We start from the raw sequence: 23,177 nt of genomic DNA on the forward strand, positions 1-23,177 counted from the left end.
CCTTCTCACGCTCACTGTGACAGCAAGTGTGCGAGTGTGTGTGCGGGTGAGTGTGCGAGTGAGTGTGTGTTGTGTGTAGTTAGTATGTCTGCTCGAAGAATCAGCTGTTTACAATAATAACAGCAACAACAATAACATTTTGCAAAATCAACTTTATGACAAGCGCTGAGCGAGTTTTTCGGATTTAGTTTCAGTTTCAGTTCGCCCGTGTTCGCGCTCTCAAAACGTTGCCGTCTCCCCCGGTTCCGACTGATATATTATTTTCGCGCGCTCGATTGAATCGGCGGACGCGTGGTTTAACCTACCTTAAGTTTTTACACACTCTCTGTTTATTATTTATATATATATATATCTATACATTATATATTTTAACAGTACGTGCGCGCTTTTCCAAAAAATAAACCTCGAATGGGTAATAATAAAAAGAACTCCCCCGCATAGCTGAACTTTAGTCGCATTTAGCTAATCGTGTCTATATATGTTTTAGTCTATTCATTTTGTTGTAAGACCCTGAGAAGGTACTTTAGTTCTTCGTCTCGCTGTTATCGCGCGTTCCACTCATCGAATGCTTGTTCTTCCTCTTGTTCTTCCTCTTGTTCTTGTTGTTTCTGTTTCTGTTTCTGTTTCTGTATCTGGCTCTGTTTATTTTCGTGTTTTTATCATGTTTGGTTCCACCTCACAGCTGGTCTCTCGCCCTCAATCTCTTTGCAATCAGTCAAAACAATAATTCCAATCAGTTTCCACAGGGCCTAGCTATACATATAGCTTCTGGAAAATGTCTCTACATAGGGTCTATTAGCTGCCCGAAAACAAATCACAATCGAATTAAAGCCCCAAATGACATGCACATAACAAACATGTTGCAACCGCACAAACCTCATTAGAGGCAATTTACGCAGGCCCAGCAAAAAAAAAATTATCAAAATAACTAAGGCTGCTCCAGGCAAGAGTGCTCGACTATGGTATACCCTGTAAATGCAATCAGAATCATTTAAGGCAATTGCTTTATTAAATTCTTTCCTTAATAATTGAAATGTTGATTGTGACATAAGTATATAAATATAACTTGTATATGCTTACATTCTATTAACAAATTTTCTTTCCCAAATAACTCGTATGTTTCTTTTTGATATAGGTTTGGAATTTTATGGATTTTAAAGATGGAATTCAAATGGGTGTATAAATAATATTTATCGATTTTCAGTTTATATCGGTAGCTATCGAAAAAAATGAAAACTGAAGCTCATATTATATATGCAATATATATTCCATATAAGAAGTCTATAGCTCTTATATTATCTGAGACTTTTTTGAACAAACTAACAGACAGATATTTTTGGAACGATCTGCTTAACTTGTTATCTAGATATATATTTATATTTATAATATATCCTTTTCTATGATATATCTTATAGGTTCAGAAAAACCTTCTTTTCCTTACCGAACTTAGTTGTACCCTTTTCTTTTTTACACACTTTCAAGTGGTGCAGGGTATACAAACGCGAAGCATGCCACTCGAAATGTTGTTGTTTTGTTGTTGTTGTTGTTGTTGTTGTGCAACAGTGTGAGTGTATGTGTGTATGTGTGTGTGTGGGTGTGAGTGTGCCAAATGATGCATCGAAAAAATGCTATCAAATCATCATCCGCAAATCCATTGCCCGAGCCAGTCGAGCTGCAATTTTTGTGCAGCTCATAAAATCAGGCAGTTGATTGGCTTTTTGGGAGCAACAAGTGGACACGTGCAGCCACTACCAAAAGACAGCACACACCCTCCACCCCCCAGCCTCACCCCACCCATCCGCAGCTGGGCCATGGGAAATTATATTGCAATCCCATTTCGCGAATCCGCAGTCAAATCGCAGGCGCTGATTTGATTCAATGGGTTCGTTTATGTTGCTCGCAAATTCAATGTCAAAGCACAACAACAACAACAATGAATGCTATCTGAATAAATGTGAATTTAAAAGCGAATGCAAATGAATGGCCCTTTAATAGCTTAATAGATCTATTACAAATATATACCCCCAACCGTTGCAAATGTGAAAAAAGGCATATTGACTTTGTGTAAATGCATGTTACAGATATATATCTATCGATATCAGCTCCCTTTTCCATAAAATCGATAAATATAGATTTTACCCCCGTCCTTTGGTATATGCACAAATTTTAGTCCAGATTAGGGATCAAAGTTTACCCAACAATAAATTTCCCATAGCATAAGACAAAAGTAAGAAGAATAATATAGAATATTTCCCCAGGAATGCATTTCCCATAGTATAAGACAAAGCAAAATTGAAAAAAACAGAAAAATGTCCCAAGAATGCAATTCCCATAGTAGAAGGCAAAGGCAAAAAGATCGCCAAATTTCCCCATACGCAATTTCTAATAGTATAAGTAACGAATAGAATCAAAAAATGTCCCAAGAATGCATTGCCCCCTAGTATAAGGCAAATATAAGAAGAGGCACAGCCGCTGCTATAAATGTATGTATTGATGTATGCAAGGCAGCTAGAATCTTTGGCGCTGCTTTCAGTGTATCTGCTAGTCGGGCACTGCCGACTAGGTCAGCCTTACTTGTTTCAATTGATTTCGTATGCAAAAGCTATTTGTCTAATGGCAAAAAGAGTGTGGCCATACATTAGAGCAAAACAGTACAAATTATAAGAGCTTTAGGAATATTGTGCTCGACTGCGAGATGCCCTGTGCTAAGTAAAAACAACTTAAAGTATATGTCATCTTTGCTTTATATTCAAGAGAAAAATGAGACTCTTAGGTGTTTGACGAAAAGTCTCGTTTAAATTTAAGGTGCACAAAAGCAGGGCATATAAAACCAAGCAATAATATTATGTCTGGTTAGTAAAAAACAGCAGCCAGGTATGGCAGTCGGTGCAAAGCAGGGCTTAAGCGGGGGGTTGGGGTAATGTGAATTCGCATTAAGTTGGTTTTGTGAGGGCTACAAGAAATGTTTATGCCAGTTGTTAGGCACGCCGCAAACGTGTAGCACACATATGAGCGTATTTTGGGGTATATAAATGTGTGAGTGTGTGGGTGTATGTATGTACGTGGGTGTAGGTGTGGGTGTGTGTCTGTGTTGCTGCCAAAGAGTTTTAACAATTTCCCACGGCAAAGCCGCGCCAAATGCGCAGCAGCTGCGGCATATAAAAAAGCTGTAATATGATTATTGCCTAGTTCTAGGCTTCACATTTAATACACTTGACTGAGATTCTACTTCTTCTTCTGTTTATTTTTCAGCAATTATTAAGAATTTTATCAACTAAACAAACTGCCCAATTAAAGTACAGTAGATATTCAACGACACCACCGAACTATCAGCGAGCCAAAGCCACACAAAACAACCGCCCAAAATCAGAAGCTAATTTATATACACAAATATATATTGATATATATATATATCCGAAATGGATCTGAAACATAGCGCCAGCGGCGCCGTCGAGAGCGCCGATTCATATATAGCCAGCAGCAAGTCAACAGACATGATCACGCCCAAGGATAAGGAGAGCAAGGAAAACAACAAATCGGCCAATGCGCCAGCCGAAGGTTAGTTGCAAACTAAATGAAAAAAGCCAGTTAGCTTCGGCACGCCGAAGATTGAATACCCTAGCACGCATATACTACTTATATTTCACAGATTGATCCTTAATAAGCTTTAAGAGCCTTTATAAGCCTGCAGTAATAAGTCGAATCTATGCAAAGTTTAATCATATACATATAGCATATCATATATCATGAGAGTGAAATGATTGAATATATATAGCAAATTTTAATAGCCTTGCAAGTGCAGAAATACCCCAATATATATTTACCTAGCAATTAATGAGTTAGTTATTACGCTTACCTGCATCAGAGAGAACCAACTCCCTTGCTCAAGACAGCGTTCTCTTCGCCCTCGCTTTCTCTTGCTCTCTCTTTCTGGATTATGTTAAAATGCGCGCCATTTTCCCGTTAAGTAAAAAAGTTCAGCTCGAAAATTAACCAGTATTTATATTGTTTTAAGCACATTCACGTAGATAAACAAGATAACTAACACTTTGCGAACACAGACATATAACCAAAGTATTCGTTTTTGAAACTTAAGTTAATTTTATTTTGTAACAAAACGATTATATACACACGCGTAGAATAAGTAACCGATCGCCAGGACAGACGCGCACAGACTAAAACTGCTCTTTAGACTCGCGCTTACGTTAAGCCGGCATTCACACAAATACAAATGCAACAAAGAGCACACAACTTTTAGGACTCCTGCGCTCACATCATTGACAATGCTCTCTTCTCGCGTAAGCGCTCTTTAGTTTAAGGTAACGGGATCAAAGGCATTGCGACCAATAGCGTGAACGCAGTAGCTATATGAATGTACCCTCTCCCCACAGTCTTAGCATTTACAGAGCTCGCTCTCTAACTATAGACTGCATCCCAAATATGCAAAGAGAGTGAATGTGGAAGAGTAAATTATCATTCACAGTCAAACGTGAGTTGAGTTTGTATAGAATCAGATAGGCGGAGAGAGAGAGAGTGAGAGGGACACCCGGACAAGGCTTTATGAACTCGGCTATCGACATTGATCAAGAATTGTCACATTCCATGCGTTGCACGGCTCGTAACAATATTAAAATACCCTCTGAAAGGTTAGAAAAACGCTTATAGAGCTCACGTAAGCGTAATTATCTATTCGGATGTTATCTGCTTGGCTAACATGCCATGCAATTCCTGTCACGGCTACCACACAAATCTTTTGGGCCATTTACTACGCTCAACAGATGTGTGTGTGTGTGTTAGTGTGTGTGTGTTCGGTAACTAAGCATTTATATGCAAAACACTTTAAGCACACACACACATGCTTACAAAGCGGCCATTTTGACTTAACTGCACCTCAAGGTATGCAATCGTTTTGTTTGCATTCACTGATTTGCGTGCACCGCATCTAATATGTGTGCATGCGAGTATGTGTGTGTGTGCAAGTGTGTTTGTGTATGTATATACATATGTATGGCTCTGTGCATGTGTGTGTGCTGTCAACTATAAATAAAAAACATCAAAAGCGCTTCTTTTTCTTGCATTTTCAATGCCAAACAACTAAAAATGGTAAAGACACGTCAAAAAAGGCTAGACTCAAAATGAACGACTATCTGATGCCCTATGAACAGCTGTAAAGTGGCTTATAAGCTAATGCATTAAAGCGGAGATCAATATTTATGAAAAACTTTCTTGATAAAGTAGTCTCTCTATATTATTTTAGAACGAAGGCATATCTATTAAATATATATGGCTTATACTTATTAAAAACTATACATAAGTCAATAAATTAGAGACTATAGCGTTCTCTTGAAGTTGGGTATGGCATTTTATGCATACCCTCATTTCTCTCTTACGTACCCTTTTATGTTTGTTATACAGGGTATGTGAACTATTGTCGTTTTAGTTCCAACATTTTCGATTGGCACAAAAGTTATAATGGAAAATTGTATAAATAGAAAAGACCAATTACCTTTGAACCAGCGAAATTGGAATACTCTTGCAGACATGCATGCATATACAATATGCACTTAGAGAAAAAAATCAAAAAAGGAACATATTTCTGCAAACCAAATGCCTGTTTTTAACTAATCAATACAAGAGTCAAATATTGAGGAAGCTTATAAGTTACTCAAATATCGATAATTATTATTAAATAATTAAATTATATGAATGTAATCCTAACTACACTCAAAAAAATGTTGATCCTTAAGTTTACAAAATCGTTAAGGAATATGTCTGATACAATATATATGTGGTATAAATAAAGCGCCCTTAAAATACTCTCAGGAAGGGTAATAAAACCTTTAGACACCTACATCCGCTGTCAACCTTTGCAAACTATCAGGTAACATATGCTTGTTGTATATAAAAGGATCCCTTACGACAGTTGCTGCCATAAGGAACTAGGCAACTAATCCAGTTAATCTTACAAGTGGCTGCTAACTATGTATACTATGTATCTATATATACATATATAAATATATCTGCTTACATATCTGTTGTTTTTTTTCAGGTTACAAAGTCTATGCACGTCGCTGGGCGGTGCTCATACTCTTTGTATTCTATTCAGCCTCGAATGCCATGCAATGGATACAATACACCATCATCAACAATATAATAACGCGGTAAGTGGTTGGGAGTGCTTAGAGTGGTGCAGGGTGGTGCAGGATGGTGCAGGATGTTTGGCCAGGTGCCTCAAATGCGATGTTGTGTGCGCTTAGCTCAACTCGCCCAGTTTAAAGCTGGTTTTATTTAATTAAAAGTTGCAAAGTAGCAAGTTTCCACCAGCAAAGTGCACAGTGGTGGGCAATCAGAAAGTATATATTTATTTATTTGCCATTTTAATGTTTCGCCAATGCAGCTACTATGGCATCAGTGACAAGTGGGTCGACTGGACGTCCATGATTTATATGATATTGTATATACCGCTCATATTTCCGGGCAGCTGGTTCCTGGACAAAGTGGTGAGTGGCGCACGGGGAGGTAAACAATTGTTTATTTGTTTTAACGGTTTGGTTTTTTGTTTTTAATCAGGGTCTGCGCATAACGGCACTCGTTGGCATTGTGGGCACCTGCATAGGCGCCTGGATAAAGGTCTTTTCGGTGGATCCGTCGCTCTTCTATGTCAGCTTCATCGGACAGTCAATTGTGGCGCTCGCCCAGGTAAATAAAATACCGAATCAACTTTCAGCTAATTAAAACACCTCGAGTTGCATTTATACGAACAGGTGTGCATATTGTCGCTGCCCGCGCGCTTGGCTGCCGTTTGGTTCGGACCCGATCAGGTGTCATCCGCCACCAGTGTTGGCGTCTTTGGGAATCAGGTAAGCGAGAAGCTTTGCCCTGCTTTGGCTTAAAGCTTAAATTACGCATACGCCCAGTTGTTCAAGCTAGATATATGGCAAGGGGGGAGGGGAAAGGGTTGCTCTAAAAGTGGGCTTAAATTTGCATGAACAAGAAAAGGGCTGCACAGCAGCAGCAGCAGCAGCAGCATTTTGGCCAGATTGATGCCAAATGTTAAGCTGACACGCCAAAATGACATTCGTGCGTTTCTTTTCTAACTACTTTCTTTTTGCACATTTCCGGCCAGCGAAAGTGACCCTGCCCCCGCCCCCGCCCCCGCCCCGTGCTCTCTCTGTTACACGACGCGTGCAATCGCCAAATTGCCAAGGGATGCACAGATAAAAAATATAGAGCGAGTGGGGTTGACTAGAATATACCCTGTACTCCGCTAAATGCGTGGACTATGGGTTTTTTATTCTGGAATAACTTCGGGCTTCATTCTGCGATCGTAATGAACTTTTAAGTACTTGGAAATGATACTAAAATGTGTGTGAATGCCTTGTAGTACTTCAGATGCTAAAAACCCAAACAAACAATCGATATTTATCGATTGTGAAAGTTATTAACAGAAAAGTAAAAACCAATATGCCCATTTTAAGCAGCTACAGGGTATAAAAGGAAGCAACTAGAGCAAGCAGCTAGAGTAAGTTAGGCGAAACTAAGCAAACTGATTGCACATCTCACTGCATCGGACACTAATGCAAATAGATGGGGGAGGGAGAGGAATAAAGTGGAAAGCCAAAAAAGTCTGTGCACATTTTCAATTTATTCGACTGTGAAAACAAACGAATTGACCTGCCTCAAGTGTCGTGTGTGGCAAGTGTGGCAAGGGTGGCACCAATGTCACTTTCGGGTCAAGTTGCAAAACTTCTCGGCTGAGCCAGACAGCAGCTGACCACAGTCGAGGTTGAGCTTAGGCACCTGCAGCTTCCCGCTAGATTCGCAATCAATTGTGGTTGCCACGTGTTCGGTTTTTGGGGCCATAATGTAATTAGCATGTGGCCAAAATGCCAAAGTACTAAAATTCTATTATGCCAAAAGCCATTTACTGTCAACACGCAGGCTTTGCCACATATTGCATAATTGCATCAATTATTGATGCCACAAAGTTGCAGGAATAATTAATGAAACATTTTGCGGCGCCGTTAAAACTTTGACCGAAAACTAAGAAAAGTTAGGAACAAAAAGTAATTTAAGTTTTAAATATTCACTTTTTCCTGAAATACTTTTCTTGTAAAAGAACATTTTCAAGTTCAATTTTCTTAGGTACACGCAGGCTCTATATAAGGCAACATGTTCGCAATCATTCAATCATTCAATAAAGACTTAGTTGCCTGAGCGTCGAACTAGCAAGTGAGAGGTCGCCGACTCAAATTCAACAGATTTTATTTGTATTTTTGTTTGTTAAATTTGTTTTTGTATGGCAAAAAAGGCAATACACAGTAGATTAGGATTGGAAGTAAAAATCGAAAATTTCTAGATTTTAACATTAATTAAAATATTTCTTTCGATTTGCTTGTTGTCGGGCGAATGCATGGACGTAATCATTTGCATATTGAACATTATTACTTTGAACCGGGCGATGCCGGGTAATTTCTTCTGGTATATAATACAGAAAACACATTGTTTCCCAATAAGTTTTTTAATTTTGCTTAAAATGCAATCAATTTTTTTTCGCTGTTGTTTATTAAACGCCATGTAATATCTTTTTGTATACCATACGCAAAAAAAGTGTCTTTTTTTTTAATAGTTTCTTTAAGTACTTCATCGATAAATATCGATCTGCATGTGGTTCGCTTCGTTAAAGGTCCCATGAGCACAATTCTTATGTTTCCTTAAAGCTACTTCAGCTGGACACTTAAAACTTTGGGCATTTGAGTTTGTTTCCTCGTTGGCTTAGTCTCAAAATTTGAAACTTTCCCCAAACCAACTACTTTGACAACTCAGAAACTTAGCTCTATCGCTTAGGGTTATTGTTAGCTAGCACTTTGTTTGGCAACTTGTAAGCCATTACATTACATTATTGACACATATTTACCTAGTTGACCTTTGACAGTATGTTGATTAACTATGCGCTGGCAGTCTTTGGACGCCAAACAAAGCAAAACAATTAGTTTGCTTGCTTTGTGATTAGAGTACAAAGCTACCTGGTGCCAAAGAGAGCTAAGAGAGAGAGAGAGAGAGATAGTGTGTTTGTGTGCGGGACTACCCTTAATAATGATTTACGAACAAATAATGCACATTACGCGCAACGTGTTGCAACTGAGACAAAATGAGGGCAACTCACCTGCTGTACGTGCAAATATGCAGCACAAACATTGAAATAGTCATGCGAATGACACGGTCTGACACATATGCGATTTGTGTGCGTGTGTGTGTGGGTGTGCGTGTGCGTGTGCGTGTGTGCCGTCATATTTGCCATACGCTCGAGTGCCGCTGAAAAGGCTTATAATTTCCGCTTGTTTTTCGCCAGGCTCGCCTCGGCAGGAAGTCTCAATGGGATGTGCATGTCACAATATGAGGCATGCCTCTCTCATTGTATGTGTATAAGAGTGTGTTAGTGTGTGTGTGTGTGTAACCATACAGTGCCGTCGAATAGTGAACGTCAACGTCAATGTGCATGGCCCACCTGCAGGGCTGGCCCATGCTGCATTGGCTGAGGTCAAGTGCCTGCTCAATGGAGAAAGCCAAACGCAAATGTTGGCTTTAAAGCGTTGCTAGGCAACAGTCGAACAAGTCGAACTTGTGGCCCAAAAGCGCTGAATGGCTGCGGGCAGAGAAAAAAAAATACAAGAAAAAACAGTAAAGTCCGAAACACCGAAGATGAAATACCCTTAACAGAGAACAAGTATACGCTATCTCTTAATACAGAAAAGTGTTTTCAGCTCGTGATAAAACTATAATATTATTTCAAAGGGTATAAGAAGGCAGTAAACGATGAAGTGTATAAGAGATCGTTAAGAAATATATACAAACACTTAAACAACAGCACAGTTGCTCTTAAGAAAAGCTTTATAAGACTCGCCCGTTCACACTCTGTCTGTATTTCACCTCTCTCTCGTTCTCTCTCTATCTCTCTCTGAATAGTTTTACGCGCCAATTTGCTCTTATTAAAAAAAACTCCGCGCCAAAAACAAAACGACAATTAAATATTTTCCAACAAGTAGAAGACAAATAAATTACACATTGCAAACACAAACATCATGTGCTAAGCAGATTTAACACCATTTCGATTATTTATCTTTCATATAAAACGATTATATTCACACGCGTAGAATAAGTAACCGATCGCCAGGACAGACGCGCACAGACTAAAACTGCTCTTAAGGCTCGCGCTTACGTTAAGCCGGCATTCGCACTAATACAGATGCAACAAAGAGCACGTAACTTTTAAAACTCCTGCGCTTACATCATGGACAATGTTCTCTTCTCGCGTAACTAAGGTAACGGAATCAAAGGCGCTACGACCAATAGCGTGAACGCAGTAGCTTTTTGAATCTACCCTCTTCCCGCAGTCTTAGCATTTACAGAGCTCGCTCTCTGGCCGCAGCCTGCAGACCAAATTAGCAAAGAGATCAAAAGTGGAACGGTAAATTACCATCAACAGTTACACGAGAGAGAAGGGACAGACGAGGGCAGACAAGGCTTTAGCGAGTCGGCTGTTAAATTAATATACTGAATTAAGTCAGAGTTGCCACCTTTTGTGCGTTACACAGCTTGTGTCAAAATTATAATACCCTTATACCTTTGGTATAGAAAGAGAATCTAAAGCAAAGACCAAGCAGCGGGCGGCACTCGCTTGACGCTTGACATTGAAGCCCCGCCCGACGCCCGACGCCCGCCCCCTTTTTTGAGCTTGTCGCCTTATCTGGCAAGGACAAAACGCACCAAGCAGCCGCGCAGCCATGGCACAGCCCCATTTCCACAGAATCCGGACAAGCAGATTTGGTGGAGAAACAAGCTTTGAGCACATGGGTTTTGGCTTTGGCTGTGGCTGTTGCCAAAGTGCTGAACAAACATAGTTTCTTTTTCTAGACTATTTTCCATTTTTATACCCTGTACACCTTGGGTTGAATAGCGTGTGTTGCAGTTGTGCGAAGCTTACAGATAGAGGCATCTTTAAGGACCAAGGATTTCTAATATACGTTCTTCCAGCGAAACAAAATCGATAAGTATCGATCACCCATTTCGACCAAAATCGAAAATTATCGATTTGCAGCTTTCTTTTCTTGTGCTTATTCCGTAACTTTCAAGATTTAAAGCACAAACAGTTGGAGGATATTTTGAATATTTTCTGCGCTTTGCAGAGTATCTGCCAGCCGAACACTCTCAACTATGGCACTTTTATCAGCATTTTTTTTGTTATTTTTGTTAGCTGTTACAACAACAAGCCCTGCTCATACGCATATGTAAACACGCCAGGAAATGAATGCCTCGCCCTGCTTCTAGGCCAAATCCTCCAAATCCTGCGCCTCCTCCACCCAGCGTGTGCATCCCGTGTTTGTGTTTGTCTTTGTATTGGTAGTCGCACATAGCTGTTAGGTTTCTCTAGTTTACTGCTCTTTCAATTTGCTGGCCGAGGCATTGTCTCAAATATGTATTTATGATAGGCGCCCAATCCCCCCCCCCCCCCCCCTCCACCAACCGGAACCCTCAAGGCAAAGCTTATGCGAATGCTGCTATTAATTTAACTTATGCGGATTCTTGCATTGACAATTCCCGGGAAATCGAGAGCATTTGCATTGCACACAAACTAAATTGGAAAATAAGAGACTTGAGGCCAAAGCTATTTTTAGTCGGCTTAAGCATAATTTTAATGCCAATTAGCAAACAATACTAAGTTTCTTACAAGCAATCGCTTTAACATCAACTCAAGACAATTGCAGCAGAGTAAAGAGCTTTAAGAGCTTACAGTTGGATGAGCTTTAAGCTAAGAGCGTGCTTTAAGTGTGCTCAAAGAAATTTAAAAACCTCTCGATAAAAGCTCATTGAGGGATGAATATTCTTGATTATTCGACAACGAAAGCTGTTGCATATCAAAGCTATTTTTAGTCGGTTTTAGCATAATTTTAATGCCAATTAGCAAACAATACTAAGTTTCTTACAAGCAATCGCTTTAACATCAACTCAAGACAATTGCAGCAGAGTAAAGAGCTTTAAGAGCTTACAGTTGGATGAGCTTTAAGCTAAGAGCGTGCTTTAAGTGTGCTCAAAGAAATTTAAAAACCTCTTTGATAAAAGCTCATTGAGGGATGAATATTCTTGATTATTCGACAACGAAAGCTGTTGCATTAAAAGCTCTTAAGTCATTTAAAGCTTATTTAAAATGCATTCTTTATTTAACTATTCAAAATTAAATCTATACAAATTGACTTAACTTTACTTTACTTTATATAAACAAAAAGCACCATTAACAAAAGCTCTTTAAGGGATTAATATTTTTGATTACTCGATAATGAAAGCTGTTTGCAGATTTCCATCATATTAAAAGCTCTTAAGCCATTTATAGCTTATTTAAAATGCATTCTTTATTTATCTATTAAAAATTAAATCTATACAAATTGACTTAACTTTACTTTACTTTATATAAGCAAAAAACAGCATTAATAAAAGTTCTTTGATGGATGAATTTTCTTAATTATTCGACAATTAAAGCTGTTTGCATATTTTCCATCATATTTAAAGCTTTTAAGCCATTTAAAGCTTATTTTGAATGCATTCTTCATTTAACTATTCAAAATGAAATCTATACAAATTGACTTTACTTTTTACGCAATGCAATTTATATAAACAAAAAGCAGCATTAATAAATTCGCGACTTTCGGCCATGTGGAAAAATAAAACTATGGAAAAATTCAATTTGAAAAAGCGCTCTCAATTTTAATGGACTTTACAATTCGATGTCAAAAGTTATTTTCCGCCATTCGCTAAAACCGATTTATGGGGCAAATAAAATTGCCCATAAATAGAAAAAGGCAAATAATGAAGTTAGAGCGGGATGGACTAGAAAGTACCCTGTAAAACCTACGTGGCTTTACTTGTTATGTTATATTGGATCGTGTCTCGCATAGTAGATACCCTACGTTAGCTATTGAAACTTTTTCTATCTATTTTGATACTTGCTCGACTTATGGATACCCTAGGAGACTTTTTAGTGCCTTTTGGATATATCTCAGGAAATTCATTTGTGCAGAAGGCCAGACAGAAGGAAGGTGTCGAGCGTAGTTTCAACTTGAACATACCCTAGATAATTGGTACATTCCCAATTTGGCTAGATCGACTCGTCTTTTCTCGTTGTTAAGTGCAGGGCATTCAAGGCTTTTTTTACTGCCTGTCACAAGTACAGGGTATACAAAAAAAAAAAAACAGAATGCAGCACACCGCATAAAAAACTGTGCCACAACTGAAAAACTGGCGAAAAATACATGAGACAAGTTTCGACGCAGCAGCTGGCCGGGAGGAATTTTTTGCCCCTTTTAGTCCTGAAATGTTATTTGGCACGAAATGGCCGCGCAAACTTTGACGAAAACAAAAATGCAGCAGCAACTGCGAAATCCTTGTGGCGTGTGGCAGGACACATAAATCAAGCGAGCATAAATAAAACGTGACGAAGAATGTTTCTGCTGCTGCTGCTGCAGCGGAAACGGAAGCTTTGTTTTGAATCAAGTTTGCACAAAGAAATAAACAAAAAAAAACCTAATAAAATTGTTATTTCTGCTTGCAGCTAGGCGTGGCCGTTGGCTTTGTGCTGCCGCCGATGCTGGTGCCGAACTCCGAGGATATTAACCAGGTGGGCAGCGATCTGCAGTTGATGTTCTACCTGGTGGCCGGCCTGACCAGCATACTGCTCGTCCTGATGGCCATATGTAAGCGAAGGCGGCAGCAGCAACTCTTTGGCATTTATCGCATTTGGCGTTTCCTTTTGCAGTCTTCCAGGATAGGCCGCCGACGCCGCCATCGGCGGCACAGGAGGCGTCACAGCGCCTGGAGGGCATGGTCGAGGAGCAGGTCAGCTTCTTCCAGTCGCTGAAGAATCTGATGACCAATCGGAATTTCATCTTCTTGCTTCTCTCCTATGGCATCAATGTGGGCGTCTTCTATGCCATCTCAACGCTGCTCAATCCGGTACAGTGTGCACTGCCTAAGATGAACACAACAAAACTAACTGTGACTATTTTTGGTTTGTTCTTTTCTTCCTCCTTCCCCACAGGTGGTGCTCAAGTATTATCCGGGTCATGAGGTCGACACGGGCCGCATTGGTCTGAGCATTGTCCTGGCTGGCATGCTGGGCTCCGTTGTCTCCGGCATAGTCCTGGACAAGACGCACAAATTCAAGTAAGTGCAAAGCAATTCAATTCATTACGCATACGCCGCGTGCGCCACACACAACTTGATGCCACAAGAAGCTAACAAACTTTTCAAGCACACTCTCCAACTACCAAAGGCAGGCAACTAGTTAGAAATTAAATTTGTAGATGTCCTACTTACATAGTTTTCTCTATCGTAATCAGGTAATTATTGACATTCTTATGGATAGTTGGTTCGGCTCACCGTTTAAATCAACTTCCTTCATTTACGTTCCGTTTACGAAACTGAAACTAAGAGTTAATCAAATTAAATTAATATTTTCAATAAAAAATTTGATCCCTTACCGCAATTGGCATACAAATGGTTAAGTAAATCCAATAGTTCGAACCGATTTGGTTCAAAGTTCAGTTTCGGGTAGCAAATAATGAAGAATTTATGGCCCGAGCCGGTTCAGCCCAATATTGATTATATTATATGGCCAATCATTTGTAGCCTTGGAAATAATATTGGTTAAAATTGGGTGAAGAAGAATTCTTCGATTGACTTGATATAGCCATGTCTGTCTGTCTATTCAGTCTCTCAGTTTTAAAGCTATCGTTTTGAAACTTTGCCAGCCGGATCGGATTATTATGTCATCTAGATGCCATAGGAACGATCGGTCAAAAAGAAGGTTCTTGTATAGAAAACTTGCTGGCTGATCAAGATATCTTGACCAAGCTTACGGATTAATTGTAACATATATATCTTGTCCCAGCTCGGCATTTATTCATTTCAGTATGTTCCGCATATGTGTACCAAATTTGATCAACATTAGACTACTATATCATATAGCTACCATAGGAACAGTCGGTCGAGAATCAAGCTCTTGTATGGTAAACTTTTTCTATAATTAATATATCAGATACCAATATCAGACATGTATATCATATAGCTGGCATAGGAACGATCAGTCGAAGGTTAGGTTCTTCGTCAGCTAGAAAAAATATTCCGATTTCCAAGATATTTTCATCAGACTGAGTATTTTTCGAGTCTCACTATTCTCACATATCTGCAAACCCGTAAGGCAAAGCCCTCGGCATGCCGAAGATATCCTTGCTTGCTTGATTTAAGAATAATAAGGTCCATGATCAGGCTCGATTGCTATTTATCTAGATAATTCGGTTTCAATTTCACTTCAAACCAACCATGCTAACTACTCTACTCTACTCTACTCTACTCCTTTGGTGTTGCAGGGAGACAACGCTGGCGGTCTATGCCCTCTCCATGGTGGGCATGTGGATATTCACGTTCACGCTGGACACGGGACACATTGCGGTTGTCTATTTGACAGCCTCGCTGCTGGGGTAAGTGCTGCCTGCCTGGCTGGCCATTAAGTTAACAATTACAGCTCTTATCGATAACGCTCCGGTGCAGCTTCTTTATGACTGGCTATTTGCCGGTGGGCTTTGAATTTGGCGCCGAGCTAACGTTTCCCGAGCCGGAGGGCACCTCGTCCGGCCTGCTGAATGCGTCGGCGCAAACGTTCGGCATTTGCTTTACGCTCTTCTACTCGGAGCTCTTCTACTCGTACGGGGATGTGCCCGCCAACGTGGCCATGGCCCTAATGCTGATCGTCGGCACGGCCATCACGGCGGCCACCAGATCCGATCTGAGGCGACAGAATGCCCAGGTGGCGCCCAGCGCTGCAGCTGTCAATCCGTAAATTTAAAAAAAAAAAGAAGAAATAAATACGAAAGGAATAAGAAAATACACACATACACGCGCACACCTACACACACACACGCACAGAGTGCACCTGGGTCGCGTTTAAGAATTTTGGATAGTTGTATTTTTAATGCATATCGTTTTTAAATTGTTTTTTTATTTATTGCATTTGTTTGTTATACTTATGTTTCCTGTTGTAGCTTTAAGTGAACTATGTGTTGGATTGTTTATTAAAAATTGCACACACACATATATATATACATATATATTTAGCTTAGGCAATTATTTTTTCAATTTTATATATTGGACAAATAAATTTTTAGCGTAAGTTGTATATTTGAATAGTTGCAATTCCAAAAGACTTGTCGAGTAAAATTTTAGCTTTATCTTTGTTCTTTTGCGACAACAACAACAACAACAACAAGCATAAAATTATATCCTATTCCTAAAACATATTCCTAAAATATAAACAAACACACACTTGTTACAAATATGTACGTTAAAGTAGTTGAAAATTGTTTAAGCCCCATATTGCAGGCATATTCCATAATCCTACAGTATTATAGCCAATCATATATATATATATATATATATATATATATAATATGTGTATGTTTATATAGCCAATGTTAAAAACTCAATGCGCATTCTATTTTATTTTTCCAATCTTAGCCAGTTCCATGCGCATTATTAGCCCAATTTTATGAATGTCTATGAAATTATGAAATTATTCAAATGCAAAACATTTCCAGCAAACAGTTAATACAGTCAAACTGCCCTATGATAAACTGGCAAATAAACTAGACACAAGAATCTAATTGATAATTAGAAAAAATGCAAAATATTGTTGAAATCTTTTTCACTTACACAACATATTTAGGGGAAACACAAATATATATGCATATATGTGCTCCTGGCAGCAAAGGAAAACAGATTTCAATTCGGTACGATCCCTGGTAAAAACAGATTGGAAATCTAGTTAAGAGCTTGCACTTAAACCCAAGCTGTCATCTGCTATATACTTGAGGGATAAGTTAGCTGAGCTTCAGAGTTATAGGTACGACTGTGAGAAAGCTTTATATAGAGAGATTGAAACAATATGTGTCAAAAAAACATTCGTTATAGAGAAGTGCGACTGTACTTCCCATAATATATGTAGGGTATCAGTCAGCAACTGGGGGAAAACAGTTGGACGCTTTGTGCACGCTTTATAGAAAGGATTCCAAACATAAATAGTTGAAAATGTAGTCCAGACTACAAAGAAAATCTACACCAAAATTTCACAAAGTTCCGCTGTGTACATATTTCTAGAGAATTTCCGAACTAGCCAACTGTAAGCTAAACCCTAAAATGTTGTATTATGTACATATATAAACAAAGACACCTTTACAAATACACGCACACACACACACACACACACATACACTATGCAATTGAACACTTGCAATCATATCTGAGATGTGTTATCGTTGATTTTGAAGTATTTACAATTTAAAGTCAAATCTATATAATATATACACGATATATATAATATATGTGTACGTTTATAATGCGTATCATTGTTGTGACATAGTTGAATTAACTAACATCAAATGCAAGTAAATGCATATAAATTAGCACACTTTTAAGCTGCGGTACATAAATTGTATTCACTTTTGTAGATAGCTTTATGGCCAATTGCCAGTATTATACTATATATACCTAAATATATCCAATCGTATAGCTCACCAAACTAGAGTCAATTCTCAAACACCAGAGACTACCTGACATTAAAGCTGTTACTACTTATATACAACCTACAATAACAACAACTACAACAACAACCACCTTAAGAAAAACAATTTGAACAAAATTCAGTACACAAAGAAAAGCGGAAAAGTTGCGCGTTTAAGAATACACAAAACAAAAAAGAAAACATATGGTATGCCTAACGGTAACCACACACACACACACACATAGTCAAAAGTTATTTCATTCAAAATGAAAATATATATAAATATATGTATATGTGTATAGTGGAAAAAGTATTCAATAAAACTTAACCCGTGTATAGAGCAAATTGTAACAATTCTTTTTGGGGCAGAAACAAAACGATTTTCACTGGGTTTTTCTTTACAGTATAATTTTTTTGTGAGACGCGCTTAAAGTTAGTACATAATATAATATAGTATTAAACGGGTATCTCAACAATACTTTGACGCTGAACATGAACATATACATTATAAGCTTGAATTTAAAATACATTTATGCGGTTATCATTTAAATGGAAAACAGCAAGCAACGCAATAGAAGCCAAAAAAATATATATGAAAAATAAAAATCAACTAAATATTAAAAACATAAAACATAAAAAACTTTTAGGAAAATCCCCGCCCCCAGATGTGTTGCTGCTGCTTCCGCTGCTACTGCTCCCAGTCCACCCGTCGTGTCTCGTGTCCTTATTAATGCGTTGTGCCCCAGGCGCGCAGCAGCGTCAGCGCCTTGTTTAGATAGGCAGACCACTCCTCGCGCTCCTCCTTGGTATCGGCGGACAGCAGATGCCGCACAGTTGTCATCCGGCCATTGGGCACTATAACCAACGATTCCTGATCGGTATCCAAAGCCGGACGCTCGCACTCCAGCAGCATGGTGTTCAGACGCGCGCAAATGTCACGCGGCGCTGTGCTGACCTTATGTGAGCTGCACGCATTTAAATCAATGCTGCCCATGGGCGCCTTTTTCTTTTCATCATCCGGATACTTCCAGTAGTTGAGCACGGAGCCATTTAGATAGCACCAGCGACGATGCCAGGCACCGAAACCGGATATGTCCTCGAACATAGTCAGGAAACCCTTGTACTCCACACTCACGGACAGCTCGCAATTGACTTTCATATGGACGGTGCCGTCGAGCGGACTCACGCCCAGCACTTGCGTCAGCGTCCAGCTGGTGCGCTGAATCTCACGCAGCGAGAAGATGGCAAAGCCATATTGCACCAGCTGCGGTGTGCGCACCACATGCGGCCCGGCTGGACTCTGTACTGGGGGCATGACCAAACGATTTTCGCCGCCCTTCTTTTTGGGCGTCTTAATGCCCCCCTTCTTGTTCAGATTAATGTGATACTTGAGCTCATGTGGCAGCTGATCGCGCTGCGCTAGCATGCCATAAATCTCAAGGGTAACCTGCAATTGCGTTAGGGTATTTAAAACAGCCGCCGGATGAGACCGCCAAAGATTAAACTTACCCGAAAATCTGCATAGACATTGTTCAGCTGCAGCACATCGGGAAATTTGACAGAGAGCAGGCCTGGCATTGTGGGCACCGTCTTGGTGGCCAGCACGTGCTCATTGTACTTGAGCAGGCAGACCAAATGATGGCCATTTATGTTGCCCGTAGCCATTTTGCGCACATACTCCTGTCTCAGCGGTATGGTAATATCCTTGACGGTCAGCAAGCCCTTCTCCTTGGGTGCGCCCACGGGACGCACGCTGTTCTCTACGCGCAGCCGCTGCACCTCATCCAAACAGGCCTGACGACGATGAGCTGCACGATTAAGTGTTTAATTAAATAAATAGTAAAAGAATTGCCAATTTCCACGTACTTGCTAGCAGTAAATAGCGTTCGCCCTCAACGGATTCAGTGGAGCCGGAAAACTCCACGGTGGCAGCGCACAGATTTAGCGCCTGGCTGGCCTGGCCTATTACCTGCTGCTGTTTGCAGACCTCACTGAGCAGTTTCTTGATCTTGTCCTGCGCCTGTGCCGACTCATTCAACTCGCGTGCATTGTGCAGCTCTTCATCGTCCTCGCTGTAGTCATCGTTACTGGTTGCAGTCGTGGCAGACGCCTCGCCATGCTGCGGTGAATCATACTCCAGCTTGTGCTTGGCATGACAATCGTTAGTGAGCGCCGAGCGCATGACCTGCTGCTCGCGACAAATTTTGCGCACGGGCGTTGAATTGGAGTTCTATTAAATATAGGAATTAAAATTGAGATTTATGCTGCGTGGCTTCACATTTATGGCTTACGGCACTCTGCTGGCGACGATAGAAGCTAACGGTGTGCACCAGCGTGACCAAGTTATCATTGTCCTGATTGACGCTCAGCTCGGACTTGACGGGTTGTGCGCCATTCAGCAGCGGGGTTTGCACATCCATCGCCTCGTGCTGCTCCTGAATGGTCTGACAGGCAGTAGAGCCGGCGGCGCCAGCAGCTGGTGTTTTGCGAAAGGAGAAACTATTGGAGGCGGTGGTGCCTTTGCTCTGTGGAAGTAAAAGTCATATTATAAACAGTTTCAAACGATTATCGGGGCACGCAGTACTCACGCCCAGCGATAGATGACTGGCATTGTGCTCGTCCTCACTGTCATCCTCCTGTGTGCTGCCATAGTCACCCACCAGTGCCTCGTCCAAGTAATCATCAATGCCCGCAGAGATTTGTGAAGAATTCATAGAGCTATCACCGTCGTTACTGTAATAGTGATCCTGCTCGGCATAGCGTACCTGTGGAATGAACATATTTTAACCACCCGCTGTGCATAGATTTAGCTACCTGCAACTCACCTTTTTTCCCAGTTGTTGTTGTTGTTGTTGCTGCTGCTGCTGTTGCAGCTCGGCCTCGTTGCGTTGCACCGTGTGCAATATCTCGCGACCCAGACTGCCGTTGCACATGCCCGCGCTGCTGTCCTCAGTCTGCGACTGATCCTCCTCCTCATCCAACGACTCATCCATGCAACTACAAATTAAAAGAGATTAGATTTAAGCAGCTATTCACATTTATTGGCCTTGTCTAGTTTTAAAGCTATGCGTCTAAGGTCTAAGGTCAGTCTCTATCGGTTGGGCGTCTACTCAATGCAGAGCAGAAAGAGCAGGCAAGAATAGCATTTGTCAGCGCACCTTTCAAGCTCCTCCTCGGTGTCATCGTTGAGCGAGGCGGTAGCCGTGGCGCAGCAGTTGTCGCCGCTGGAGTCAAGATCGGACAGAGCGGGATACAGGCGATCCCCCTGTGATTTGCGTGCGCGCTTCGACTCCTCGTCAATCACATCGCCAGCTGTAAAAACACAAAAAGTTGGAATTGGGAATTCCATCTTTATTTTGCCAGCTACTTACGTGAGCGCCGCTTGCTGCTGACATTTGCCATGGGCGGCGGTGGTGGCGGCGGCATTGGGCGCACCACTTTGCTAACCACGGGTGGCGCTGGCACAAGCGCTGGCTTTGCTGCCGCAGTCGTTGTCTGTGGCGTGAAGAGGTCCTTTTGCTTGTTAAACCGATTGGCTATGATTTGCATGTCCTCCTGACGCTGTCGATCAATGTCCTTAATGCGATTCTCAGCGCTGCTTTGAGCAGAGGCCACCAAGGCGGCTACTTTGTCGCGCAGCTTGCTCTCGGGCTTGGGCTGCGGCTTGGCTGCGCTCTGAGCGCCTGCTGTAATCGGATGCACTGGCGCACTGTGTGCTGTAAGGGCAGAAAATTAGTCATGGCTGTTGTGGCAAGCGCTGCTTAAGGCTTACCCTTGGGCTCCTCTGCCCTAATCTGGCTGATGCTGGGCGCTGTGCCTATGGGCGCCTTGGGCAGCATGGCCTTTGAATTGCCGGTCTCAAAAAGTTTCATGCGCTCTTTCAGCGACAGCTCGCAGGGATCTTTTTGGTTGCGTTGTGCTGCCTGGGATTGAGAGCCGCCGCCGTTGGCCTTATTCTCGAAAATGGCTGCGCGACCAGAGACCAAGCCGGATTTGACACTGGTAGCGGCCACTGCTGTGGGCTTGGAGGGTGCGGGTGCGGCTGCCGGCGCAGGCGCCACGGTTCCAAAGGTCTTGGCTACTTTACTGACCGTCGTTGATTTCTCCGGCACGCGCGGCTTGGCTGTGGCTGTGGCTGCTGCTGTTGTTGCACTTGACGCTTCTTCCTGTTTGGCGTAATCATAGGTATGTTTAATCGTGGACGAATCGCGTCGCTGAAAGCCCTGCGCCTCCAATGAGCTCAATACCTTGGGATCCCATTTCAGTTGTTTGGTTTTGCTGCTCGCATCCACAACATCCGCTTTGGCTCTCGGCTCCGGCACTGGGCGACTGGGCAAGTCTGGCTTGGGCGGCGGCACGGCATCCAGCAGCGGTCGGTGGACTTCATGATGTGCCGTATCGTCTTCCCATTGGTTAATTGTGTCCGCCAGCGCTGCCAGCTTGCCAAAGCGTTGTTTGCCCCTGCGCGGACTACGCGCCGACAGCGGCCGGTCATCATCGTCGCCGGCATGAAACTGCGCCTCGGTGCGATGTATGGGCGAGGACAAAGCGTCCGTATTGGAGTACAGTGCGCCCATGCGCTGCAGACGGCTGCGCGATGTGTCACGCAGTCGGGCCAGGGGCTGATTGACAGGCGCCTCCGCATCAGCAGCAGCCCCATCACCAGGCTTAGAGATTAAAGCAGCTCTTTGCTCATCGTCCTCGTCGCTGCTCGTCATATCCTGCTCCTGTATCTCAACTTGTACCTAAACGTGGCGACAGCGCGCGAAAAATGCAAACACACACACGCACGCACACAGATGTAGCAAATGCAGAGACAAAGGCAGCAGACAACAACCGAAAAACACCACCGAATAAAGCAGAAGGCAAATGCGCTAAAAACTTACCCCAATTGGCTGGGCGGTGGTTATGTTTATCTCGATGCCCATTTCCATGTTCTCCTTGTTTACCGCCGCATAGTGGCGCAGCGGCTTTGTGGGCGATGCCGCCAGCGTTGCCTTCTCCAAGATAGTAACTTTGCCGCCGCCGCCGCCACTGCTGCCAGTTGACGCTGAGGCTGTCGCGGACGCTGCTGGCGTCGCTTTGCTGACCGCCGACGCTTCCGTTGTTAAACTGCATTCCGCCAGTGGAAATTTGCTGGCATTTGTTATGCCGAGTGCGCGACTGCGCTGTTCGGCCTTTTCGAGCATGCGCTGCAAATTATATTATATACAAATTGCATATCAAATGCAGTTAGACAATGATTTTCATTGTTTGATATGTTACTTTGTACCTGAGTGAAGGGATCCATTGTTGTTGTTGCTGCAAATGCTTGTGAAAATGCAAATTGCGCGCGCACTTATGTTTAATTTATTCAGTTTCACTTGCACTCGTGTTTTATTTGTATTTTAGCTGCCTGCTATTTAGTCGAATACACTTTTAAAACGATTATTTAGTATCTTTTCATGGATGCACGTCATTCGAAATTGTGCGCGACGCTTCTTTTTTCGCTCGTTCGCGACGTTGAAATTTTAAATGCGCAAGCGTCGGTATGCCCGTGTTATCGCTAGAGTTGCCATAGCACCTGAGGACA

At 41.8% G+C, this 23,177-nt stretch overlaps 2 protein-coding genes across 3 annotated transcripts; one reads left to right on the forward strand and one right to left on the reverse strand.

The window, feature by feature from the left end:
* The first annotated feature begins 219 nt into the window (after positions 1-219).
* On the forward strand, positions 220-17,950 carry HisT (Histamine transporter). Its single transcript, XM_064688085.1, has 11 exons — positions 220-412; positions 3,253-3,558; positions 6,050-6,161; positions 6,398-6,500; positions 6,571-6,699; positions 6,765-6,860; positions 13,604-13,745; positions 13,808-14,004; positions 14,090-14,214; positions 15,420-15,530; positions 15,601-17,950. The coding sequence occupies exons 2-11, from the start codon at positions 3,420-3,422 to the stop codon at positions 15,887-15,889; spliced, it is 1,443 nt and encodes a 480-aa protein (XP_064544155.1). The 5' UTR covers positions 220-412; positions 3,253-3,419; the 3' UTR covers positions 15,890-17,950.
* A 95-nt stretch (positions 17,951-18,045) lies between these two features.
* Positions 18,046-23,140, reverse strand: scra (scraps). Of its 2 annotated transcripts, XM_064688079.1 has the most exons (12): positions 22,878-23,140; positions 22,492-22,797; positions 21,853-22,350; positions 21,378-21,771; positions 20,977-21,321; positions 20,764-20,917; positions 20,431-20,602; positions 20,194-20,370; positions 19,897-20,130; positions 19,472-19,835; positions 19,115-19,413; positions 18,046-19,052 (listed from the first exon to the last, which is right to left on the reverse strand). In XM_064688079.1, exons 1-12 carry the CDS (start codon positions 22,893-22,895, stop codon positions 18,333-18,335), a joined length of 3,681 nt encoding a protein of 1,226 aa, XP_064544149.1. In that variant the 5' UTR covers positions 22,896-23,140; the 3' UTR covers positions 18,046-18,332. The 2 variants fall into 2 exon arrangements, with proteins under 2 accessions (XP_064544149.1, XP_064544148.1); XM_064688078.1 differs by having other exon boundaries at positions 18,047-19,052; positions 21,378-22,350.
* Between the last annotated feature and the right edge of the window lie 37 nt (positions 23,141-23,177).

This window comes from Drosophila montana, unplaced genomic scaffold (assembly GCF_035044405.1).
Source record: "Drosophila montana isolate Dmon_TW-CO22-7 unplaced genomic scaffold, ASM3504440v1 contig_3200_1, whole genome shotgun sequence".
Taxonomy (NCBI): Eukaryota; Metazoa; Arthropoda; class Insecta; order Diptera; family Drosophilidae; genus Drosophila; species Drosophila montana.

Excerpts from the sequence above, each read along its gene's own strand:
- HisT (XM_064688085.1), top strand. The coding sequence starts at position 3,420 with ATGGATCTGAAACATAGCGCCAGCGGCGCCGTCGAGAGCGCCGATTCA. Across the intron at positions 6,162-6,397 it reads ATCAACAATATAATAACGCG|CTACTATGGCATCAGTGACA; the intron begins GTAAGTGGTTGG and ends TCGCCAATGCAG. Across the intron at positions 6,501-6,570 it reads GCTGGTTCCTGGACAAAGTG|GGTCTGCGCATAACGGCACT; the intron begins GTGAGTGGCGCA and ends GTTTTTAATCAG.
- scra (XM_064688078.1), bottom strand. Across the intron at positions 22,351-22,491 it reads CCACCGCCCAGCCAATTGGG|GTACAAGTTGAGATACAGGA; the intron begins GTAAGTTTTTAG and ends CGCCACGTTTAG. Across the intron at positions 21,322-21,377 it reads TAGGGCAGAGGAGCCCAAGG|CACACAGTGCGCCAGTGCAT; the intron begins GTAAGCCTTAAG and ends CTGCCCTTACAG.